Source organism: Sus scrofa, chromosome 7 (assembly GCF_000003025.6).
Source record: "Sus scrofa isolate TJ Tabasco breed Duroc chromosome 7, Sscrofa11.1, whole genome shotgun sequence".
Taxonomy (NCBI): Eukaryota; Metazoa; Chordata; class Mammalia; order Artiodactyla; family Suidae; genus Sus; species Sus scrofa.
In genome coordinates this window covers 115,916,131-115,941,134 of record NC_010449.5, presented here as the reverse complement: position 1 = coordinate 115,941,134, position 25,004 = coordinate 115,916,131, and the positions used below count along the sequence as shown (strand labels likewise).

At 53.9% G+C, this 25,004-nt stretch overlaps 2 protein-coding genes across 2 annotated transcripts in view; one reads left to right on the top strand and one right to left on the bottom strand.

Annotated features, from left to right (window-relative positions):
- LOC100153899 (serpin A3-8) overlaps positions 1-25,004 on the top strand; it is a 99,813-nt gene that overhangs the window by 9,236 nt on the left and 65,573 nt on the right. The window lies entirely within an intron of this gene.
- LOC106504545 (serpin A3-8) lies at positions 12,937-19,781 on the bottom strand. Its single transcript, XM_021099672.1, is given in 5 exon segments — positions 12,937-13,360; positions 14,443-14,593; positions 17,280-17,553; positions 19,115-19,606; positions 19,609-19,781. Coding segments are annotated over 5 exon segments (1,254 nt in total). The 5' UTR covers positions 19,751-19,781; the 3' UTR covers positions 12,937-13,165.

The following is a 25,004-nucleotide window of genomic DNA, read 5'->3' as shown; positions in this document are numbered from 1 at the left end:
TCCCCCACCCAGAGTGGGGGTGGGAGGGAAGAGCAGCAAACCCCCTCCCCCTCGCAATAAAAGGAACCCCAGGGTCCTTCATCCCCCTGATGTGACCTGGGGCTGCCTGGTCTCCAGGCAAACAGCTCCAGGCACTCATGCTTACGACACCCAGGACTAAGGGCTTGAGGGCTCTCTGCCAGGCAGGCTGCTCAGACCTCCCCCTGGAATAACCCGTTTGTGCTTGTGATGAGCACCTGAGATGCCTGCGACACCTCGGCCCATTTTACAGACGAGGCAACTGAGGGACGGAGAGGCTCCGTCATTTCCCCCAAGGCCACACCATGGCTCCTAGTTATGGCCGGCAGGACGTTATCCCAGTTTCCTAGATCAGAGGAACACTCGGAAGCACAAAGCCATTCTGCCCATAGATTTTCACAGCGATGTTACCCATGGGAAAGATTCAGGAAATGGAGTCACCAGCACCAGAGCTCCTGGGTGGCACAAGACCTATGGGACAGTTAATAGAAGAGATATGACCCTGCCACTAATCTGGGCTGCACAGGGTGCACCCAGCACGCTGGCACCCAGCGTCCCTGGAGAGAGCACGGTGCCTGGGATGGGAGGAGGTGGGATGGCACCCAGACCAGGTCAAGAGCCAGAGTCAAGGTCAAAACATCCACTGTGATAGGCGGGTGGAGGGCTGCGTTTCTTGGTAGGATGTGCTGGGGCCTCTTTGGCTCCAACGCTGATTTCCAGCAGAGGAGGCAACGTCACTTCCGAGTGACATTTGTCCAGGCGTTGGATGGGGGAAACGTTAAAGGCGACAGAGAGGGGACCACGATGTCGTGCAGGTCTGCCAGGCTCCGCAAGAGGACCCATGCTTGTCTGCTTCCATGAATTCTTGGTGTTCCCACCTTCCTAGCTGTGTGTGTCCTGTCTCGCTCCTGTGTGTAGTTCTAGAAGGCCACTACTGGGCAGCGGATGGGCGAGGAGAGGGCTGAAGACATGACCTGCAGAGAGTCGCAGTCATGGCTCTCAGCATCAGTGCAGGGGGACACAGCCGGGGGCCGAAGGAGCCGAGGGTGGGGGCCGAGGGGTCACCAGGATGGGCGTGAACAGCGCATTACAGGGTGAACGTGACAGAGAAAGGCGCCTCTGCCCCGGCACGAGGCCGTCCCTGGTCGTCCCTCAGTTTTCTTACCTAGAAGGGGGACCGGTGATAGGCTATGTGTCTGCAGGTGTGTATTTTGGAGGAAGGGGTTGGGTGTATGTGTGACTATGCGGAAGAAACCAGGAAGTCACTAAAATATGTCCTCCTGAGTCCTGTGGTTCCAGAGGCAATAAAAATGTTCTGAGAGCTTCTTTTTCTTGGGAATTCCCTCCTCATCTGCCTGAATCCAGGTCCTGGTGGCTGTTAGCCCCCTGGGTGGGGCCGCCTGGAATCTTCCGGGGGGAGAGACTCTGACCTGCCCCAGTTCGGGGCCTGTCCCTCCTGCCCTGGGTCCAGGGGAGCAAGGAGCAGGGCTGCAGCCCAGGGCGCAGCCTCATCCGGGTCTGGATGTTGCTGGAGGAAGGGGGGTCCTCCCTTAAGGGGGCACCTGGGCTTCAGGTCTTTGAGCCTGGGGCCAGTGCTCCTCTTCTCCTTGCTGTGGGACCCGGAGGTCACCCACTGCTGGCCTTGATGGGCCTCCCGATCCTGACACATGCAGAGACTCCCTGCTCCCTCTGTGATCCATTCCTCCCTCACTAACCAGAAAGGAAGCCTGGGCTGAAAAGGGACCAACACCAGGAGAGACATGGATTCCATTTCTCGCATCACTGCAGGCCCTGGGCGGGCCCTGGGCTGGCTCTGGCATGTGGGGTAGAGAGGGTGGAGCTGGAAGTTGCCTCACAGAGCCCACAGCCTGATGGGAAGGAGACAATGAATTTGGGTGCCTGGCAGCCTCTCGGATGGCACAGAGCTGTCCAGTGAGCTGGGGAATCCGTCCCAGGCTGGGGAAGTTGAAGTGGCCTCCTGGAAGCACCATCTACAAATGCTAAGTTCTGAACAGAGAAGAGTGGGCGCTGGGAGACATGGTGACAAGAAAGAAGAGAGCTGTGTTCATGGAGCTTAAAGAAGACCCCATGGTCCGGAACACAGAGTTCGAGGGACATGTGGACATCTCCTGAGCTCAGGGGACCCACGCTGGGGAGATCATGTCTTATAAAGCATGTCAATGATTTTCTCTTGTTCCAGCTTTACTGAGATGTAATTGATGTGTAATATTGTGTAAGGATCCCATGTACAAAGTGATAACTTCATATACATGTGTATTGTGAATAACTCTCCATCTCCCTACGCTATTACCATTCTGTGTATGTGGGGAAAGAGCACTTGCGATCTGTTCTCTTGGAGCTCCCGTTGTGGAGCAGTGGAAATGATTCCAATTAGTATCCATGAGGTTGCGGGTTCGATCCCTGGCCTTGCTCAGTGTGTTAAGGATCCAGCGTTGCCGTGAGCTATGGTGTAGGTCGCAGACGCGGCTCAGATCCCATGTTGCTGTGGCTCTGGTGTAGGCTGATGGCTACAGCTCTGATTCGACCCCTAGCCTGGGAACCTCCATATGCTGCAGGAGTGGCCCCAAAATGGCAAAAAGACAAAAACAAATTTCCTGCAGGAAGATGGTGAGTTTTGATTTGGACATGTGGAGTTTGAGGTGTCTGTAGGTTGTATAAAAAGAGACATCGAATACATCATGGGCTCTGTGGATCTGAAGTTCAGTAGGAAAATTGGGGCTGGAGAGATGGATGTCATCGTGCATCAGTGGTTGTGTGAAACCATGAGATGTGATGGGTACCTTAGAGATCACGTATGGTGCTGAGAGCCTGGAGCCAAACTTCGCAAAACACCAACATTCAAAGGAATAAGAGGACCACAAGAAGACCACAAGAAGACCTCTGAGGAGACAGCAAAGGAGGAGGAAGATACACGGGAGGAAAGGTGTGGTCTCTTGAAGGCCAAGGGAGGAAGATGTTGCAAGAGCAGCGTGTGGTCGGCAGGATGAAATAGGGCTGGATAGTCATGGAGGAAGAGGATGAACTGTGTCCCTTGTGGCAAGTCCGTCCATGGCTCATTGTTGATTTTGGCAAGGACGACAGTGGAGGGTGAAAGCAGGAACTGGTGGTGGGGGTGGGCAGAGGAGAAGTCACTTAAGGGAGTCCACCAGGTCAAAATTGCTCCATAGCAATTTGGCTTCAAAAGGCAGAAAGTTGGAGAAAGACATTTAGAGTTGTTTTACCCCAGTTTTTTAAATGAGAGACTTAAGCATGTTCAAATAATACAAGTCAGGAAGAAAGAGATGTTGAAGATAGAAGTTAATCAGAGACGGGGATGGGTGGGGATGGAGAGGATGTCAAGCACAAGAAGAGGAGCCTTTGACGAGAGGTGGGGCACACCTTCCATCCTAGAGAGAGGACAGTGGGATGAAAATGTGCCTCTAAGCGTGTGGTCAGAGGGTGAGGGAGCACGCCTCACATGACTCCTGGTTTCCCTGTGCTACAGAGAGATGTTATCTACTAAACCCATCGGGGGGAAGCAAATGGACCAGGAGTCTGGGAAGAGGGAGACACCAGGAAACCTCAAAGTTCTAGCAGGTATGATGAGGGTCCCTAGGGGACTGGAGGCCAGGTCATTGACCTGTGGTTTCTAGGTATCTCAGTGGTTCAGATGTAGACAAAAAGGGGGCAGAATGCTGGATGCTATCCAAGTCGGGTTTCCCCTGGCTGCTGGGATGGAGGAAACATCCTCCAGCACGAAGAAAAAATGATAATGTCAATGATTATTCAAATGACGGGGACTTTATGTTCCAGGCTGGGGAAATCAGGAGTGATGACAGGAGAGGCTGATGGGGAAAGACAGAGGTGTCTGGAAACAAGACGGTGTTTTGGTTTGAATAAGCAATCATACATTGAGATCGAACACGCAGGATGATTGTATATTGTAATATGTCCTCCTGCCATGCAGTTATCCATGGTGACTTTGGAGTCAGCAGGCTTTGGTTCAGATCTTGTGCTAATAGTTACACAGCCTTGACCAAACTACCTGATATTGCTAACTGCCTCTGCCCTTACATTATCAGAGAGCAACTTCTCTAAAAGACCATCAGTTATAACTATTGCTACTATTACTATTGTTGTTACTGCTGCTACTCTTACCACCACCACCTCCACTGCTAGTACTACTACCATGAGTCAAAGGCTGGGTTCCACAGCCCCACCCCACTGCCCACCCTCCCAGTCACACCAGACACCTGTTCTGCCATCTGAGCCTGTGAAATTCTACGGGCCCCGTGGTGCCTCATAAGGGCTGTGGTTGAGATGGCTGAGGAAAGCACTGAAGCAGTGGCCACCATGGGCATCAAGTTTCACTTCTCTGCAAGGAGGACCCTCTTGACCCTTGTGCATTTCAACTGTCCCTTTCTGATGGTCATCAACTGCCCAGACACCGGAGCATCATCCTTCTGGGCAAAATTGTCAATCCCAGTAAGTGATGAGGTCAAAATCACAATTTGCAAAGGAAACAAGACCAGGACTTGCAAAACAGATATGCCGTACCCAACCAGGACTTGAAAAAGATGCTCTCGAGGTCCAGAGTGTCGTAAGAGCAACTTGTTCAGACTCACATGTCCCAAGAGAAGGCAAACTCTTTCAGGAGTAACTCTGCACAGACTCATGGGCTATAAAGATAAGACCACTGACTTCTCATCCAGTTTGTAAACGCTGACCCTGCTTTCTAAATATCATCCAAATGCTGCTGAGAATGGACTCCAGCCAATGAAATCTTATATTTCTCCTAACTTCTCCCTTTCAAACATTACTGAGATGCTGTCAAAGTGATGGTCCCTCACACTCAGCAAGTTTAATAAGCCCAGATTTCTGTGATTCACAGGGTTCCCTGGTGGTCTATGTGAGGGACTGCCACCTTAGGAAAGCCTAGAGCTCCCTGCAAGGCGGGGGGGGGGGTGCTCAGCGAAGGTACAGAGAACAGGAGAGTCAGGACATCAGGGCACTAAGCCCAGCTGAGTTCTGGAATGCTGGGTGCTTCTGGGGCCTCCAGGCTCCCTGAGCCTCCAGGATCTGTGTGAAGTTCCGTAAAAACATGGTAGCCAGTAAGATGGTTGACGCTGAGTCCTCTTTGCTGCCATCCACCCACTTCCTTGAAACGAATGGTTTCTTTGCGCAATTCTACATGGCTCTGCCTAAATGCAACAGCATACATTTAGGAGATAATAATAGGGATTTATGTGAAGGGACTTAATCTGATCAGGAGATTAAGGATCAGGGGCTGTAAGTGTGAGGATAGAGGAAAAGGGACATTTTGAGACACAGGCAGTATCACTGAGGAAAAAAAGGGTGACAATCAGGGAAGGAAAATATTAATTGATAGATGTGAATCAGGTTGGTATTGGGCACTGATGAGGCTTTGAGCTCTAAAGGACCTGCAGGAACAACCAGTGTGAGGTTTCCCGTCTCGTGGATGGAAAGGCACCTGAAGGCCAGAGTCCAAGGGTCCTGGGAGATGCTGGGAAGTAGAGGATCCTGGAAAGATCTTGGCCAGCAGAGATCCCCCCTGGAGGCAGGGCTGACTTTGACTCTCTGACTAGCTAGGCTGAGAATTCCTATCCCTGGGGCTGAATAAGAGCAAGGAAACCAGAGAACTAGGAGCTTCCCCAGGACCCTCCCAGAGGTGGTGCTCCAAGACCTCAGTGTAGGGAGAGGGACCACTGGTCCTTCACAATTCTACATAAAAAATCTAGGACTTGAGGGGTGGATTCATTTCCCATGGCTGCTGTAAGAAGTTACCACAAACGGGGGGGATTTAAAACACACTCAGGGGACTTCCTGTTGTGGCTCAGCAGTAATGAACCCAAGTAGTATCCATGAGGACTGGGGTTCGATCCCTGTCCTCGCTCAGTGGGTTAAGGATCCAGCACTACCATGAGCTGTGGTGTAGGTCTCAGACGCGTCTTAAATCCTAAGTTGCTGTGGCTGTGGCGTGGGCCAGTGGCTACAGCTCTGATTCGATCCCTAGCCTGGGAACTTCCATATGCTGCAGGTGCAGCCCTAAAAATCAAGGCAAAGCAAAGCAAAGCAAAACAAAACAAAACTAACTGCAGGGCGAAACCCACTCTGTGCCTCTTCCAGATTCTGCTGCCTGCTAGCAGGAGGTGTCTTGTGCTGCAGAGTGTTCCCATCAGGTATACAAGATATGTGTGCTTCTGTTCACATAGGTATCTGCTTGGTGTTACACTCACCTGGTCATGAGCCCACCCCCCGCGAGGCTCTCCCCTGCTCTACCACCTACCTACTGTTTGACCTTGGACAGCTCCCTCACCTACCAAGGCATCTGTTACCTTCTTGGTCAACATGGGGTGTAAAAACAATGCCTTCTTCCAGAATTTGGGCTGTGGCAGGGATGAAAAGAGGTCATGACTGAGACATTTGCACAAAGCCTGGCACAAAGTGCACACTACATGGCTATCACTGGTTACTATTACTTTTGTTGTTGTTGTTGTTTTTTCCTGGCCCTGTGTCCACACAAAGGCCCCCAGGGGATGAAACCTGCTCAATGGTGGCTGCTGGTCACTGTGCGCAGTGCTGCAGCTCATGCTGTGGCCCTGGTTAACCATGAAGAGTCTGACCTCACCGACCCCAGGCCTCAGGACAGCCTGCCCAGGCCAGCCCCCACTGCCACAAATCTTTGAGAGCAATGCAGACTTTGCCTTCAGCCTCTATAGACAGTTACCATGGATAGAACCCTGTCTTCTCCCCAGTCACCGTCACTTTGGCCTTGGCCATGACCTTCCTTGGGGCCCCAGCAGCCAGCAGGACCCACCTCTTAGAGGGCCTGGGTCAACCTCACTGAGGGGCTCCAGGCTGAGGTCCAGGACCGCTTCTGGGATGTGCTGTCCACACTCCCTGGGCAGGACCCCAGCCCCATCTGACCATGGTCAGCGCACATTCAGCAGCCTGCGCCCAGGGACGAGCCAGGACTAGGGGGAGGCCCAGAGACCCAACCACGACAACGTAGAGAGGCAGACCCAGGGGAAGCTTGAGGCCTGGGTGGACCCGCTCGAGACAACACACAGCAGTCCTGAGGGTCACGTGCTCCTCAGAGGCCAGAGAGCGTTTCTCCAATGGGGAATCTCCTTCCGGAATCAGGGCTTCACTCACATCCCAGTCCCACTCTTCCCAGGAGCCTCCCCTGCTGACCTACACATAGGAGGCATCCCGTCAGTCTCTGCACACGGAATCCTTGGTGCCTCTGCTTGCATACCTCCAGAGATGGGGACCTCACCCTATGTCCCACGTTAATTCTACCCGTTCCGACTCTTTCAAAGGATTCTCCATCTCAGTGCGCTTAAGAACTCCGTGGGGAACTTCTTAAAAACGCAGGTGTGTTGCACTCAGCCCAGGAGATTCTGAGTTAGGACAGAGGGACCCTGCATTTAAGAAACACCCCCTCCTTCCCCCCGAAGCATCCCCGTCAGCAGCCCTGCTGAGATCTTCACTGCGAGTCACCCTGGAGGCAAGCATCGCATTGAGGAGCGTGAGCCCCCTTCCCGGGGCAGGTCCGGGAGGATGGATCAGAGCAAGGAGAACCCAAGGCAGGAGCTCGTTCACTGCCTCCCAAAGAGCCAGTAAGTTTGTGCGCCTCCCTCCGGAATCCCGCTCCCGATTCGGCACTGAATTCAGTCTCCCCATGTTTGCACTGAGCTCTGAGGGTCTCAAGGCATTTTCAGAGCCTCAGTCTCCTTCGACCTCATTACCCGTGTGAAGCTGACAAGGCTAAGATGACTGGCCCCATTTCACAGAGGACGATACGCATTCTCAAAAAGAGGAAACACGTGTCCTGAGCCAGGAAATCCTTCTTCACATGTACACCTGTGGCTCTTCCTCATATGCTGTATGTAAGCACCTTACGCACCTGCAGACACAGTGTAAGTCCAAAGGCCTTATTTTCATGCCAGGCACTGTGCAGAATTAATTCTGTCAAATCTCCTTGCCACCCAACAGTGCAGATACCATCATGGCCACCTGAGAGACAAGACAACTGAGGCACGGAAAGTTAGGTCACTTGTCCCAAATCCCAAAGCCAGGCAGCAGAGCCTGGCCTTCAGATCCACAGGCAGAGTCCCAGCAGCTGCTGGGACAGGGACACACTTTCTCTCTAAAATGAACCACCTTCCTGGGAGGTGAAGGGGACCAGAGCAATGGTATTTACCATCAGATACTGTGATGCTATCATCCTGGTGTTCACGTCCACTTTGCTAAGAAGGAGACAGACGATAAGGAGGGTCCGGGGCTCGGCCCCTTAGGGTCACCACACGGGGAACAAAGGAGGGAGGTGTGGAGCTGGGCTTGGCGTGCAGAGTGTGGGTGGGCTCCACGTTGCAGTGGACTGCAAGAAGGGGGACCTCCAGGCCATTCTCACGTCTCTCCCAGGCTGACATTGGCATTTGGCTTCCCCTCAGGAGTATATTGTGTCATTCCCATGTATTTGCCGTTTTCCAAAGCACTATTCCTAAGAGTTCCCTGGTGGAGCGGTGGGTTAAGGACCTAGAGTTGTCACTGTTGTGGCTCGGGTCCCTGCTGTGGTGCAGGTTTGATGCCTGGCCCGGAAACCTCCCCATCCTACTGGCACGGCCGACAAAAAAGAAGAAAAGGTGAAAAAAAAGAAAGGAAAGTTAAAAAACAAAGCAATCCGCCTAAAAAAGAGCCAGGCCGGAGGCATCACACTGGTTGATTTCAAACTGTTTTAAAAAGCTATAGTAATCAAACAGTATGATACTGGCAGAAAAACAAATCCACATAGACAAAAGGAACAGAATCAAGAGCGCAGAGGAAAATCCTCACACAGCCCATCAACCAACATTTGACCAAGAACCATCTTTTGATTCAAGAACACTCAACTCTTAGCTAAAAGAGTCTATTCCTTAATGCTGTTTGCCAACTGGATAATCATGGACAGAAGAAAAAAAGATAAACCCCCATCTCACATCACTCACAAAAATTAGCTTAAAGGGGATCAACGGCATAAGACCTGAAATTGTAAAACTCCTAGAGGCAAATGGGGGAAGGGGTTCCTTGGCAATTTTGAGGGCGATTTGCAGGGTATGATACCAAAACACAAATAGCAGAAACAAAAATAAATCTGTGACACTACAGAAAACTCAAAAGCTTCTGCACAGCAAAGGAAACAGTAGTTAACAGAATGAAAAGGCAACCTGTAGAATGGCAGGAAATATTTGCAAACCGTCCATCCGAGAAAGTTATTTTTAATATCAAAAATATACAAGGAACTCATTCAAAATATCAAAAATAAAATATAAACTATTTTATATCAAAGGAAAGCTACCTGATGCAAAGTGGGCAGAGGACCTGAATAACTATTTTGCCAAAGAGAACAGGTGCATGGGCAACAGGTTCCTGAAAAGCGTTTCAACCCCAGTGGCCATCAGGGAAGTGGAAGTCCAAACCGCCACGAGACAGCCCCTCCCACGTGTTAGCACGGCTGTTACCAAGAAGACGGGAAAGAGCAAGGGTCGTGGAGGATGCGGAGCGATGGAAACCCTGCAGACTGTCTGTGGGGCTGTCAGCTGGAGGAGTCACTGCCGCCAACATGAAGACTCCAAAAATTAAATTCCATGGGATTCAGAAACTCAACGACTGGGTGTATATTCAAAGGAAATTAAGTCACTCACACAAAAAGATAGCTGCCTCCCCATGTTGACTGCTGCATTCTTCAGAAGAGCTACAGTTATGGAAACATTTAAAGTGTTGGTCTAAGCATGAATAGAATAAGAAAAACTACATGGATGGGTGGGTAGATGGATGGATAGACTGATGGATAGATGATAGGTAGCTAGGTAGGTAGATTAGATAGATAGATAGATAGATAGATAGATAGATAGATAGATAGATAGATAGATAGATAGATAGATAAAGAGAGCCTTAGGTAGAAAGGTGGGCATAGAACTAGATGACTCTGACTCAGCCAGGAGGGAAAAAGAAATCTTGCACTTGCCACATCACAGGTAGACCTTGGGGGGGGATGGAGATAAGCGAGATCAGTCAGATGGAAAGAACAATGTATTCCGTGATCTCACTTATATTTTGAATCTACAAACGCCCAACTCCGAGAACCAGAGAGGGGGACGGTGGTCGCCAGAAGACGGGGAGAGAGGAAAGGGATGGGGGTCAAAGCAGCACAGACTTCCCGTCAGAAGACGGCCAGGGTTGGGGATCTAAGCTCCAGCATGGCGACTCTAGCCAACGATGTTGTATCACATGCTGAACGTTTACAGCAGAGTAGATGTTACATGTTCCTGACACGCACACAAAACGGGCTTCGTGTGGGGAGATGGAGGGTTACCTCACCATCACAATAGAGACGTAGATGACGTCATCACGTCCGTGGGAAACTTACACAAAGCGACGCATCGATACATCCCGAAAAAGCTGCGCAAGAAAGAAAATGATTGACATGCTTTACCAGACGTGATCGCCTCTGTGTTGGGCCCTCGAGCTCAGGAAATGTCCAAATTTCCTTCAACCTCTGTGATCCAGACCATAGAAGCTTTTTCTCTCCTCAGGAAGACAACACTCTCTTCTTTGTTCCTGGCAAGTCTCCTCCTGGCGTCTCTCTTCCCTGTACAGGACTTGGGATTTTTGATTGTATGTTTCGTCTTCTTTTTTTTTTTTTTTTTTTTTTTTATTCAGAGAGAGGGTTCTTGTAGCTGATTTCCAATGTTGTGATAATTTCTGCTCTACAACAACGCGATTCAGTTACACAAGTACCCGCATTCCTTCCTTCCTCTGGGCCTCCCCCCTCCCCCACTCTGCTCCCTCCCCCCACTCTGCTCCCTCTCCTTGGAGCCCTGCCCTTCGGGGTCCCTCCTCTCCACACCCCCTGGCACCAGCTCAGGGGACCTCCTCCCTTCGGTGCTATCTGTCCATCCTGGGGACCAATCCTGACGTGTCCCTCCAGCCCTCATTCCCTCTGAACTCTCCCTGAGCAAACCCCTAGGCTGCCTCCCAGGTACTGCACAGCTGGGGTCTGAGCCTGAAGGTGACCCGTTACCCCCCAACCTGCTCCTCCTGCCAGGGTCCTTCCCCAGGGGGTGCTTTGTCCTCCCCAGGAGCCAAACTCAAATGCTGCTTATCCTGCCTCCCCCCCACACCCACTCCCAGGAACGTGGCTTCTCCTCCCAGCCTTCCCCTCATGCCCCCTCCCTCCCTCCCCAGCCTGGACCTGCTTTGCCCTGTTTCCTGCATCACTGCCTTTCATGTCCAGCCTGCATCCCCATCCTTGGCCCTGAATCAACCCTCATCACAGCAGCCTGAGTCCTTCTTGGACTATGTGGATTTGCTCACATAGGCTCTTTTTTCCCCTTCTTTTCTTCTTCTTCTTTTTACAGCCACACCTGCAGCATATGGAAGTTCCCAGGGTAGGGGTTGCATCAGAGCTGCAGCTGCCTGCCGATGCCACAGCCACAGCAACACCGGATCCGAGCCACATCTGCAAGCCATGTTGCATCTTGCGGCAATGCCCAATTCTTAAACCACCGATCGAGGCCAGGGACCAAACCCGCAGCATCGTGGACAATATGTTGGGTGTTTCACCCTCTGAGCCACACCTGGAACTCTGACGATCTTTTAAAAACTACTTAATCTTAAAGCTACTTAAGGCTCAGTGGAAGCTTTCAGAATTCTTACTGTGCTGTGAGGCCCCCACTGGTCCCGTGGCTCCATCACGGCCCCATCGCCTCTCTGGCTTCTCCCCGGCCTGTTCCTGATCTGGCCACATTCTTCCAGATTCTTGAAAATGCCTCCTTCACTATTACTCCTGCCCAGAACTTTCGCATCTCTGTGCCCCTCTCCTGTTCTGATGGTAGTGCAGCAATCAGCTGTCCCAAGAAGCCCCCCTGACTTCCCTGACAGAGGGTGGGCCTCTCCTGGCAGCTTGTCAGAGCCTTGGTTCATCCACCATGTCGACCATCCGATCCTAAGTCCCATGAAGAACATCATGGAAAAACCTCTGAGGGAAGAATGGCTATGTGGTGCAGAATGTTCTTCTGACAACCAAAAGTTGGGACAACATCCTGCCGGCAATAATTAGTAGCCATGGTGTGGCCTTGGGGGAAATGACGGAGCCTCTCCGTCCCTCAGTTGCCTCATCTGTAAAATGGGCCGAGGTGTCGCAGGCACCTCAGGTGCTCATCACAAGCACAAACGGGTTATTCCAGGGGGAGGTCTGAGCAGCCTGCCTGGCAGAGAGCCCTCAAGCCCTCAGTCCTGGGTGTCGTCAGCATGAGTGCCTGGAGCTGTTTGCCTGGAGACCAGGCAGCCCCAGGTCACATCAGGGGGATGAAGGACCCTGGGCTTCCTTTTATTGCAGGGGGGTGTTTGCTGCTCTTCCCTCCCACCCCCACTCTGGGTGGGGGATCCTCTGTCAGGGGAGGACACAGACCTGGTCAGGGGGGTGCCGCTCGCCCAGGAACCTGGAAGGAGTTCCTGTCCCCAGGTTGGGGGGCTGGGGGCAGAGGGGAGGGACTGGGTGGTGGGGGGAGGCCCACTCAGCTGCAGGAGCCAGGGGTGCAGGGGCAGGGCCAAGAGAGGTCAGGGTTGGGGAGCCCCTGCCAGAGTCAGCCTGGGGGCCCCTCCTGGGTCCTGGGACCAGAGCCCTGGACGTGGGCGTCAGAGAGCAGGGTCCCCTCCCGGTCCTGGGCCTGAGTCCAGTGGGCTTGGGCACAGCCCAGAGTCTGCTCCTGGGCCTGCTGGTGAGGCTGAAGCCCAGGGGCCAGAGTCTGGGGGCGGAGCCTGTGTGGGAGGTCAGGGGCTCAGCCTCGGGGCCCAGGGGCAGCAGGGGTGGAGTCGGGCACATCAGGGCGGAGACGCACAGAAAGGAAGGAGTCCAGCTCAGAAAGATGCTTTATTGCTGTGGGAGGTCTCAGAGCCTCCGCGGAGCAGGGCACAGACTCCCTGGGCATGTGGAGCCTCCAGCAGAGGGACTGTCACCTTCCCAAGGGTGAGCAGGCAGTGCCAGGATGGGGGTTTTCTTGGGGCACAGGGCCCAGCCTGCCCCCAGGGACCAGAGCACTCAGCTCCTTGGTGAGAGGAACCAGCCACGAGCAAGGGAGCTCTAGGCAGGACTGGGGTCAGCGACTTTGCCCAAAAAGAGGACAGTGCCAGTGTCTTTGTCGATTACGGCGAACAGAAAGGGCCTGGAAAAACTAACAGTGAGGCTGTAGAGGGTCGAGGTCATCATTGCAATTCCAGTGGCAGCAGCTGCTTCCGTGCCCTCCTCGCCCACATCAAGCACCGCCTTGTGGATCACCTGTGGGGACACCAGAGCGTTGCCCACTGGAGCCAGGGAAGGCAGCAGGGGAGCAGCCTGCCTGGGTGCCTCTAGGGGACTGACATTCATCCACCCGCCACTGGTCTGTCACTGGGCTGCGAACCTGTTCAATGGCTGTGTCCTGCCCACAAAGGGTCAGCGAGTGTGCAGTCCTGGTGCACAGATGTGCAAGGTGAGGTTGGGAGGGCTGGCCCCAGGGTCAGAGAAGCAAAGGGCGGGGACTCCCTGACCCGGATCCCTCTCTGTCTGAGCCCAGACACTGTGCTGCCCCTGGAATGCCCCTTACTGATGGGGGGCGGGGGCCCTAGGTCAAGGCGTTTTCCTTGGGGACACCTGTCCCCAGCCCCTCCGTGTTGAAGCAGCTGAAGGACCGCACTGTTTTCTGTTTCCCGCAGCTCTCCCGCCCCAGCCTAAGTGTCCCTGAGCCCTCGGCTACTTTACATAGGATGTGGCTTCCCACCCCTGGACCATGCCCGAACCCTGGCACCCGTGTCTCCCTTACCAGGTCCTTGGGCGGGTGGGATGCGGGAGAGACTGGAGGGCTGCCCAGCCACCTCATCCCCCGACCTCTCTCTGCTTCTAGGATCGCAGTCCCTGGTCCCTGGTGTTCTTCTCCTGTGCTCTCAGTGTGTTTTTTTCACAATTGCCCAGGAGCCACTGTTATGACCTACTACCTCTTCGCTGCCCTGCTGGGTTCTGTGTGCCGCCTAAGAAGCAACAGCCTCCTTTGACAGGTGAAAGCCCTGAGGGCTACAAGACTTTCATTCTGTGCCTTTAAGGGCAGTGAATAGCAGAGCATGGGGACGGGGTCCACCACGGATGCCGCCCCAGGCCCTTCCCAATGAAGGGCTCCTGGGTCACGTTCGATCTAAAGGAAGGTGAGGACACCCCCCAACGTGATTGTCACCCAGCCCTCCTGGGATTGAGGCTTCCCAGGGGAGATGGTTGAGTTGTAGGAAATGGGATTCTTTTGCACATTCAGAATTACCTAAACACCTGCCTGGCCTCCAGCCTTGGTGCTCCTACCAGAAGGAGGAATTGTCCCAAGATTAAAAGCTCACCTTGGAAACCCCCAGTTTCTTGTCCCCTGTGACTCCTGACAGGTCAGCCTCGTGGGTGAACACTTTCTGAATGCCCAGCTGCTTAAGGGTGTCCTTCAGTTGATAGTCGCCGGAGACGGAAAACCGTGGCAGGTAGAGGACATCTATCCGTCTAGGAGATAAAAAAATAAAAAAATAAACTTGATCTCCTGCTCGACTCAGGGCTCGTCTTTCTCCCACCTGACTGCGTGGTTTCCTCTGGGTTCCTCTCCAACAAAGACCTTATCACTGGAAAAAAGCACATCTTTCTTCAGTTTCTAGACCCCTCTGGCCAACTACCCTTAAACCCTTATTTATGCATTCACAACTGCGGGAGTCTATCATGCCAGGCAGTCACCAGGGCCCCAGCTGCGGCAGTGCCCACACCTAGTCCTGCTTCTCCCCTGGGAGCCTGCAGGGCAGCCAGAATCCCCTCAGTCCAACAGGGATTCCACAGCTGCTGGGCCACTGACTCCAAAGGCACCAGGAGGGCTTCCTGCAGGCGGTGCCATGGAGCCTCCCCCCCAGAGGAGGGAAGGAGCCGGTCGGGCAAAGAAGAGGACAGGGGCAGGTGGAGGCACCTGGAGGAAAGAGGGAAGAAAGAGCCGCTGCCCCACATTTCTGGGGGCAGGTGGGTGTGGGGTGCATGGAGGTGAGGGCATGGCAGGGGCTTGTGGGGGGATGTGGAGGGCCGGGGCGGGGGCTGAGTTTCAGGCCCTTGGGAACCTGAATCAATCAATTGAAGGCCCCCATCTTGTGTCCACAATGAGCCCCTTGAAGGCAGGGCTGCTTCTCCAGGTTGTTGGAGCAAAGACGATGACCCCCGACCCCCACCCCGTGGCCTCCCTCTCCCTTTCTTAAGACGCTTGTCACAGGGCCTGGCCTTACAGATGCCGAATATGAGGTGGTGGATCCCCTTGAACCCTGACCCATGGGAACAGGGAGGGATCTACGCCTGCCCCCGGTCATTCCTTGCTTCCTTAATTGCACATTCGCTTGTCCGTTTATTCAGGGCATCCTTCCTAAGCCCCCACCCCACCCCTGCCATGGGCCAGGAAAACGTAGATGCAGGTTCCCCTTCCCCCACCCCCTGGGCCATAAATCAAAGCTGTTGGATGATACTCTGTCCATTTCCAACTGAGCCCCTGCTCTGGGCTTGGTCTCTGGTGATGGAGGAAGGAGAGGGTTGGGAAGGGATGACATGGGCAGGGGAGGTGGGTCCCCCTGTCCTGGGGTCTCCTGGGATGCGCAGTGAGGAGGGCCTGGGGGGCAGCAGCGCCAAGAGGCCTCGGGTGCCCTGGACAGGGGGTGGGGGAGGGGCTGCCACCTCAACTTCATCTCTAGGAGGTCTCGGTGCTTTGTGGTGCATGAAGTGCCTTCCATACCCATGGCCCCCTGGGACCTGCAGAACCTCCCACTCAGGACAGTGGGTCAAGGACTGCCCCACCCCACCCCTCTCAGGAGGGAGCTGAGCCCCAGAGAAGCAGAGGGAGAGGGTGGGGGGAGTGAGCCTGGGAGTGGGGCACTGGGACTGGGGCTGCCCCTGCACAGCGGCCCCCACACCCTCCCCGTGGCCCCTGCAGACTCGGGCCCAGCACTGCCTCTCCCTCTGTTGTCCCCTTGATGTCAGGCTCCTGAATTCCACATCCTGCCCTCACTTCATCCAGGACCCACGGCTTCTCACACTTGCTGGCTCCCTCCTGGCCCAGCCCAGTCGCTCCCCTGGGTGACTGCACTGAGCTCCTGGCTGGCCTCCCTGCCTCCAGGCTTGTCTCTGCAGCATGGTCCCCACTCAGCCCCCTGGGGGATCCTCCTGAAACATGACCCAGTTCATTCACTCTTTGGCCCAAAACCTTGTGATGAGCCTTCATTTTGGTCAGAGGGGCCTGTGTCAAAGGCTCTGCAGCCCCCACATAACCTGAGCCCCCAGGGGCCCCGACCTCTCCAACTTCCCCCCTCCTTCCCTCTGCTTCTGCGGCTCTGGCCTCCCTGATCCTTAACCACCCCAGGCTCCTCCTGCCTTCGAGGCTGTGCACAGGCTGTTCCCTCAGCCTGGAATGCTTTTCCCCAGATCATACACAAGCTCAATCTCTCAGCTCAAACATCACCTAATGGCGACTCTACTTACAATCAAGGAGCTCCCTCAGCCCAACATTGTCTTAAACATCTGTCTTTACTAAGCTTCTCCTTCCCACGTCCCACCTCTCAGCATAGCAAATAACTTGCCTTTATTTATTTCGTGTCTGCCTCTCCCAGGTACAAACGAAGTGTCGTGAAGGAGGGATATTCAGAGTTCTATTTCATGACCTAACCTCAGGGTCTAAATTAGCCCCTGGGATACAGCACGTCCTGGGCTAATCTCCCAACCAGTGCTGACAGGATGAAGGAATGAGTGAGTGACTATACTGGAAAGACAGTGAAAGCTGGTCCCCACAGCCTGGCTCACCGCAGCGCTCAGCTGATCTTAACTCCGACAGTCCCTCCCTCCGCTGCAGGAGGTGGAGCTTCGCGGAGCACACACATGCGTGTTGGGGGTGGGGCTCGGGAGCCTCAAGACTCAGCCCATGTTAGACTCAGAGGAAGCCTCAGCCCCTGTCCCATCTGATGCCATCGTGTTACAGAGGGCACGGTTCAGGCCCAAAGTCACGCAAGCCACAAAGGACGAAGTCATGTTAGTACAAGTCCTCCCACCTCTGCCCCTGGCCCCTGGACGGGAGGGAGGCCCTGAGTGCTGAGATCCGGAGACCAGGAAGAGGGGGAAAGGCCAGGAGGCAGTTGACCACCCCTCCCCAACAGCCCTGGGTCCTGGGGACAGTCACCTGGGCTGCAGGGAGTCTCTCCACCTCCTCAGCGTCTCCGGAAGCAGCTTGGCTTCCACGGCCGCCATCCTGCCATCGTCAGGGAGGATGAAGAGCGCGCTGTCGTTGCTGGTGTACGGGAGCTCCACCACCGTGCAGGCCAGCTCCTCGTCCCGGAAGTAAGGTGTTTCCAGGCCTCGAAGGCTCATCATGGGCACCTTCACTGTCCTGTTCTTGCTCACTTGGAACGTGGACTCTATAGTATGTTCTGGATCAAAGGGCGTCTTCCACTTGGCTGGAGGCAGAGGGAGAGTCGAGAGTCTGAGATGCAAGGGCTGCCTGCCTCTCCCCCTCTGCCCTGTTCCCTGGGGGTGAAGACACCCCACACACCAACACCCCCACGTGCCCCTAGGGGCGGCCTCCTAGGTCTGTACATCCACCTGGGCAGGTGGGGACGCCCTTGTGGATGGGGCGATCCCCACAGGTCAGGGGGGAGAAGGGGCCAGGAAAGAAGCCTGGGTAACTGTGCTACGTGAGGAACCAAGAGGGATGTGGGGGGCAAGGGAGAGGTGGGCGCAGGCTGGGCCTGGGGACACAGGGGACATCCTGGTCCTTGAGGGAACAGCGTGAGTGACCAGGGGTTAGGCATTGGCCTGGAATGGAGGGCACCCCTCCCCCTGGCTTGGGGACCAGGCTGAAGCAGGAGCCCCATGGGGACCAGGAGGGCAGGGCGGGGTCAGCAGAGGAGAGGGCTGGGGTCTCCCCGCTCCAGAAGGATGGAGCACTCGGTGGGGAGCTTCTCCGGCAGAGCAGAGCCCTGGGGCTTCCCTGGGCGTGTGGTCCCCCCACTTCCTGTGTTCTACCCCTGCCTGTGCCCCTGTGAGCAGCAGGAGTGGAAGGAAAGCTGGATGGCAGGGGTGTCCCTGAGGAGTCTTTGGAGGTGAACATCCTCAAATGGGATGGAGCCGGAGGCAAGGACAGCACCGAAAACGCCAAGGACGACAGAGCAGGGCAGGCCTGGAGTCATGTGGAAAATTTCAGTTGCAAGCCTTCATTTCCATGTGACAGCCGTGGCTCAGGGGTTTACCCTGGGCTCAGCCATAGCCAGTGTCTCAGACACATCACCAGTGGCACCTTTTGGGTTCCTATTTGCACTGCAGGCTCCCCAAGCAAAAGGTATCTGCCTTCACTCTGCCCCGGTTGAGTGTTTGCGCTGAGCTTTGCAGTGACATGTTCCTCTCACTGGGACGGGGATCGGACCCCCTGGGGTCTGGGCGAAGTTCCCTCTAGGATGTTCCTTTCTGCCCAGGCTTTTCGCGTGTCCTGGCCTTGCCCCCTCCCATCCTCTGGGTGACAGACGTGCAGGATAGAAGAACCAGGGGAAAACCAGGCTCCTCAGAGGCTGTCTCACGGTGAAGAAGGCCACCAGCCCCACCTCAACCTCCAGAAACCCAGTCCCCTGGAATGGACAGAGCCCAGGTCAGGAACGGTCCACAATGGGCACAGCAGAGGCCTTCTCGAACCTGCCCAAAACCACCTCATCCAGGAGAGGTGGAAGTTCTTGGTCTCTCAAAAGGGATATGAAGGGATGTCCATTCTTTCTGGCAGCCAGTTTAAGTCAGAGAGTGGCCCAGACAACGGGGTACCCTCCCCTGCCCTTTGTCCTGCAATGCCAAGACTAATTTGGAAACATCACAAGCCAAACAAGACCTAGGGTCGGGGCAGGGCCTTGGTGCCCCACCTTCCCCTGTCGCATTCTGCCCAAAGACAGAGTTGGCTGAGCCAGGACACAACAATCCTGAAAGCTCAGGGAACATGCGTGTTTCCTTCGGAAGCTCCCGGGTCTAGACACCCACCGTTAAAGTAGATGTAATTCACCAGGACCATCACGGAGAAGGTGGCATGTTCATCGAACAGCTTCGGAATTTTCCCCTTCGTTTTGTTCTTCACGTAGTCGTTGATGAACACGATGGCAGCCTCGGGATCCTTGAAGTTGGTGGAAAAGACATCGGAGGCGAACTTTGCCTGGGCGTCTCGCCTGAACTCGTCCAGCAGCTTCAGATGCTCATCCACGAACATGGTGTTGCCCACGTTCAGCTGCAGCAGGTTGCTGGGTTGGCTGAGGGCCTGCAGGAGGTGCTGGAAGCCCTGGTGGATTTCTGCCTCGGGGGTCTTTGTGAGGTTGAACTTGAGGCCTTCCAGGAGCTCTGTCAGGGTGGGGCCTCGGGCCCCCAGAGACAGGAAGGCCAAGGCCATGGAGACGCTCAGCGGGGAGAAGATGACGTTCTTACTGGGGTCTAAAGAAACCAGCTGCTTGTAGAGGCTGAAGGCGAAGTCAGTGTTGCTGGGACAATGGCGTGGGGGTCCACGGGAGTCCTGCTGTGCTGGTCGTTCGGGGTCCCATTCTCTGGGTCAGGTTTGCTTTCGGGGACGCAGTGGACCCTGGAGCAGAGCCCAGCCACCAGGAGCCCCAGAGCCAGGAAGAGGGACATGCCCTCCGCCTCATGCCTGAAAGGCAAAGCTCCTTTAGGTCTCAGAAGCCAGAAGCTGCCCCGAGCACCTCCCCTTTCCCCTGTGTGGCCTGCAGTCTGCTGTCTCTGCTGCTCTGTCACCTTCCAGGGGGAGGCACCTCCTGGGCTCCCTTCATCCAGGAGGCTGCTCTGGGCTCCCTCTCAGCCTTTGAGCAAGTGCGAGAATGGGTCCCAGGCTCCCCAGTGGAGAACTGGGCCCAGAGAGGGGAAGGGGCTTTTCCCAGGTCCCACAGCGGGCACCCAGAGGAGGGAGGGTGAGAAGCCGGGGTGCCAGCTCTGAGGTGGGGAAGCTGGTGATGGGGGAGGTGCTGTCCAGAGAGAACCTGTCCCCCTCCTGCCGGGGGAGCAGACACCCTCAGAGGGGACTGGGAGGCAGAGGCTCCTTTTCCACTAGGTTCCCTGGGTGTCCTCAGGTAGAAGCCCAGGGAGGAGCCTGCACCGACTCAGAGGCCACAGGGCCCCTCCTGGTGTCTTGATGACAAGTGTGACCTCAGGCAGGCCGGCAGGTCGTGGTGCCTGCTCACAGTGAGGGTTCAGTGACTGGGGCCCCCAAAGGCATCGGGATCAGAACTGGAGCATAGGTGGCCCTTCTAGGGGTCGGAGGAAAGGCCTCGGTTGCTAGAGTGTTTTTTCCAGCCCCTGCCAGGTGCCCACATGGTGGGTGTCTCCACCATCAGCCTGGAAGGGCCTCCAGGTGGGGAGGAAGCAGCCTGGCCTCAGAGACTCAGAGACGAGAATGAGGCTTTCATTGTGATCGCTTGTGATGGCTCTGTGGTGACAAGCAAGTCACTAAAGCTCTCTGAACCTCCATTCCTCTCTGTCCAACAAGCTGAATGAGTCAGGGCTCATGAATGACGAAGCTGCCCGAATCATAAGAGCAGTTTCAGGTGTCACCTCCTCCACATGCCACCACCTCTGGGACATGACAAGACTCTGATCCCTACTGCATGAAAGCCTAAGAGAGGCTGAGGTCAGAGCTGGTGACCTCAGCAAACAGGACCATTGGCCTTCAGCCTCTGCCCACTCCTCTCAGAGTTCAGAGGACAAAGGGCTGCTTGGATGGTGGGGAGGGGAGGGGAGGGGAGGGGAGAAAAGAGGGCGAGAGGGGAGGGGGAGGCAGGGGAGCCGAGTCTCCTGCAGAGGCCAGTGGAAAGGCCTTTGGACAAGCTGAGGGCAGAGGTGATCTCCTCCCCCAACTGTTAGTTTCCTCGGGGCTGATGCAACCATTTCTTTGGAAAAGAGTTTCCCCCCCACATTGTTCCTGGAGAAATAGCCCATGGCCATTAGGCCAGGTTGGGGGGCTGGCTGTGTTTCTGAGGGTCTGTCCTTTCAGTTGCTGGACAGATGCACCTGCCTCTCTGCTTGGCCCAGAGCCCTGGAGGCACAGTGGAGCCCAGGAATCGGCCACTCCAACATCCCGCGGGCTCTGCCCAGAGGGATCCAGTGCCCTCATTCCTATCCCTTGGCTCCCTGAGAGCATTGCCCTGTGCCAGGCAGTGAGCCCACATCATGGCCCGCTCGGAGGTCTGGCCTTGAGCGGGGAGGGCAGAGCTCTGTGGGGTGCACAGCTGGCTCGAATCAGAATCCCACAGAGGCAGAGCCTGAAGGGACCCCCGGAGCCCTGGGGCAGGTCCCTCCCTTTGCAGGATGAAAACTGAGCCCTAGGATAGGACAGGACCTCATAGGGCACAGTGCCATCCCAGCATCACACATGAGTCCTCCTGCCTCCCTCTTGCCCACCTGCCACTGGCCCCGGGCCAAGGCCTAGAACCTCCTGCAAAGGGGCCCCTGTGTCCCCGAGTGGGAGCATCAGGGCTTACCTGCCTCGCAGAGCGGGATGCGCTGAGTGGACCCAGAGCCGCCGCCTGCCCGCAATGCTGGGTTTTCCAGGGGCCGCTGCCCATTTATCCCCGCAAAGGTCCCCTCCCCTTCTTGGGAAATGTTTGCGGTGACAACACAGGGTTCCGGCCTCAGACAGCAAATGGGCAGCTGATCATTTGTGGTTACAGCATTTACTAGATCTACTCAAATAATCCAACTTGGAAAAGAGCTTTCTGCCCTTTAAAAATAATTACAAAATAAACAAATGCCCTTGTTGGCATTTTCTTCTGTTTATGAAATAATCATTGCGGAACATGTGAAAACTCAGAAAACATTAAAAGGATCATTGGGGAAAAAAATCCCAAACTCCTGTTCTTTTAAAAAAATTATTGACTCTTAGGAGTTCCCATGGTGGCACAGCAGAAACAAATCCAACTAGCATCCGTGAGGATGCCCGTGTGATCCCTGGCCTCGCTCAGTGGGTGAAGGATTTGGCGTTGCTGTGGCCGTGGCATAGGCGGGCAGCTATAGCTCCAATTCGACCCCTAGACTGGGTACTTCCACATGCTGTGGGTGCAGCCCTAAAAAGCAAATAAATAGTACATACATTGTTGATTTTTATTTGTGTTTTATTCCTGTTTTTAATATCCTCTTTGGTGATTGTGTAAAAACCCAGAGAACTAAAGAAGGGTGTTTTTCTTTACTAGTCACTTTTCTTGGATGTGTTGTGCGCACTTGTGTGTGTGTGATATGAATCTCCAAAGACAGACTCAAGCATGTTTTTAATAGGCAATACACCATTTTTCCACAGCTCAACTTGCATTTGAGGCACCCCTCCCCGTTCCCAGAGAGGGGGCTGTTAGGGAGGGCCCCTGACTGACTAGGGGCTCTGGTCTCTGGGGCCATCTGCCTCTGGGGACTTCTTCCCTCTGCCCTTGGCGGATGGTCTCCTTAAGATCGGGTTGTCCTCCGAGTCTTTCTTCTCTTCCTTTTTTTTTTTTTTGTTGTTTTAGGGTCACCAACTGTGTGACCTCAGGCAATTTACTGGAAATCTCTCAACCTCCATCTCCTCACCTCTAACATGCAGAGAACAACACGGACCTGATTCAAACGATTTAGTCCAATACCTCTCCGTAACTCAGACGTACGCTCTAGGAGGACAGATACGTGTGTGTGTTTTGCATGGTGCTGCCTCCTTAGAGAACGTAGTTAGTATTCATTGACAGTAAGACACTGAGGGGATCGAGCGGGTTTCTTTCCATCCTTCCTGAGATGTTTTATGTCCTTTCAGTCTCCAACTATTTCCAGAATCGACCACCTGTTATCAAGCTACACAGAATCCCAACAGATAATGCCTGAGACAAGAGTGCCATCTATTTCTCTCTCTCTCACGCAAGTCCAGATGGAGGGAGTGGGCTGACTGTTAATGGGAGGGCAAGGCGGGTGGGTAGGGAAAGGCCCACTCTTCTCATTGGAAGAAATCATCTGTACATTTCCTGTCTCGGTTCCTCTTCTGTTCCATTGGCCAGAGCTTGGTCTTAGGGCCACAGGAAGCTGCAAGAGAGGCTGTGATGGGCAGTCAATATTCTACATGGTGTGCTCATGTCCCCACTCACAACTTAGATTTCTACTACTTTGAAAACAATTAGAGTGGACGTTGGGCATGACGACGATGCTCACGACACCAATGTACCTGAGTGTTCCCAGGTCCTCCAGCCTCAGGAGAACCAACATTTTTCTTCACCCGAAACTGACTTAGTCTGAACCTCCAGTCAAGGTGAAGGCGGAAAGTTTTCCCCTTTCCAAGGAGCTCTGAGGATGCTTGTGTGGGGCTGACATGTCCCCGATGCAGTCTGTCCGCTGGAGTTCGGGCTCATGCTCCAGGTCCACATGCACCACCCCTCTGGCCATCTCGCAACCTTTTCTGAGCTCTTAGAGCCTGCACTGCTCTGCTTATCCCAAATATTGGAACTGGATTTTTTTTTTTTTTTTTTGGCAATTCCACAAGCACGGTTTACGTAGGATGGTCATGTCATAGACTTCTCTATAGCCTGAGGGGAGCCTAATTTGTAATGTTCCAGAATCCACTGGCTCCTGCTCTTTGAAGTGACTGCTTCTAGATCATTTTTTAATGGCACCAAGGGTACAGGACCACTGGAGCCTGCTTACCTCCTTCCCATATTCTTTCCTCTAAGTCCTGGGGACCCGAAGCATATTTCTGAATTCCAGAAAAGAAAGTAAAAAGGAAATTAGGAGCAGACTGAAATCTTAAGCGATAACCCTGCCCCTAAGGAATAGAGCTCTAACACTCTGGCTATACTCAGAGTGTGGGCTGGTGACAAGCAGCACAGATCTTTCCAGATACATGAACACTTGGGATCCACCCCAGACCATATACATTAGAAGATATATTCTGATAATCTCCCCAGGTGATTCATATACCCCCTATAGGCTGAGGGCCACAGTCATATAGGTTAAGCACATAGAGGATTGCAAATTATGTGTCAACTAAGAAATGCAGAAAACAAAATACTTTTTTTTTTTTTTTTTTTGTCATTTCTTGGGCCGCTCCCATGGCATATGGAGGTTCCCCGGCTAGGGGTCGAATTGGAGCTGTAGGTGCCAGCCTTCGCCAGAGCCACAGCAATGCGGGATCCGAGCTGCGTCTGCAACCTACGCCACAACACAGGAAAAGCCTGATGGTCAACCCACTGAGCAAGGGCAGGGATGGAATCTGTATGGTTCCCAGTCGGATTCGTTAACCACTGCACCACGATGGGAACTCCCAGAAAACAAAATACTTTTTTAGGGTCATAAGAATCACAATTCAGGAGACACAGATTTAGGTAAAGCTAAAAGACAATTCCTAGAACTATACGTTTCAGCAGCTTATGTAGGTAGAAACCACAAGGCAGGTTAAGTTGTCTGGCAAGAATTATGATTGACTCAGACACAGGAAAGGACATAATTGTCCTGAAAAGATAGGTTGTCATCATTTGCTTAGGGAAAGGGTTCAATGAGTAGATAAGTCTTCATGACTTATTTTAGTGTAAGCATTCAACAAGTACCTTGAGTTTCTGAAACATTAAGCATTTTGCTTGGGTACCTGTGTTAAATCAAAAATTAGTCAGAATTCAAATTCCACTTGGGCTGAGATGTGCGTAAACCGCACGTCTTCAGTGGACTGCTGGCTAATAAGAGAGTGATCTTCTCAACACTGACTCCATTTGGATTTTCCATTCACATTTCCCCCTTTTGGTCCATTTTTTTTCTTTTTTTTTTTCCTGGAACGCATTGAAGACAACCGTGTGTTAATTTGCCATCATCACTGATGACTTCAATTCTGGGTAGACTTGTTCCCAGAGAATCATGTCCTATAGAAGAGGAAAAGAGG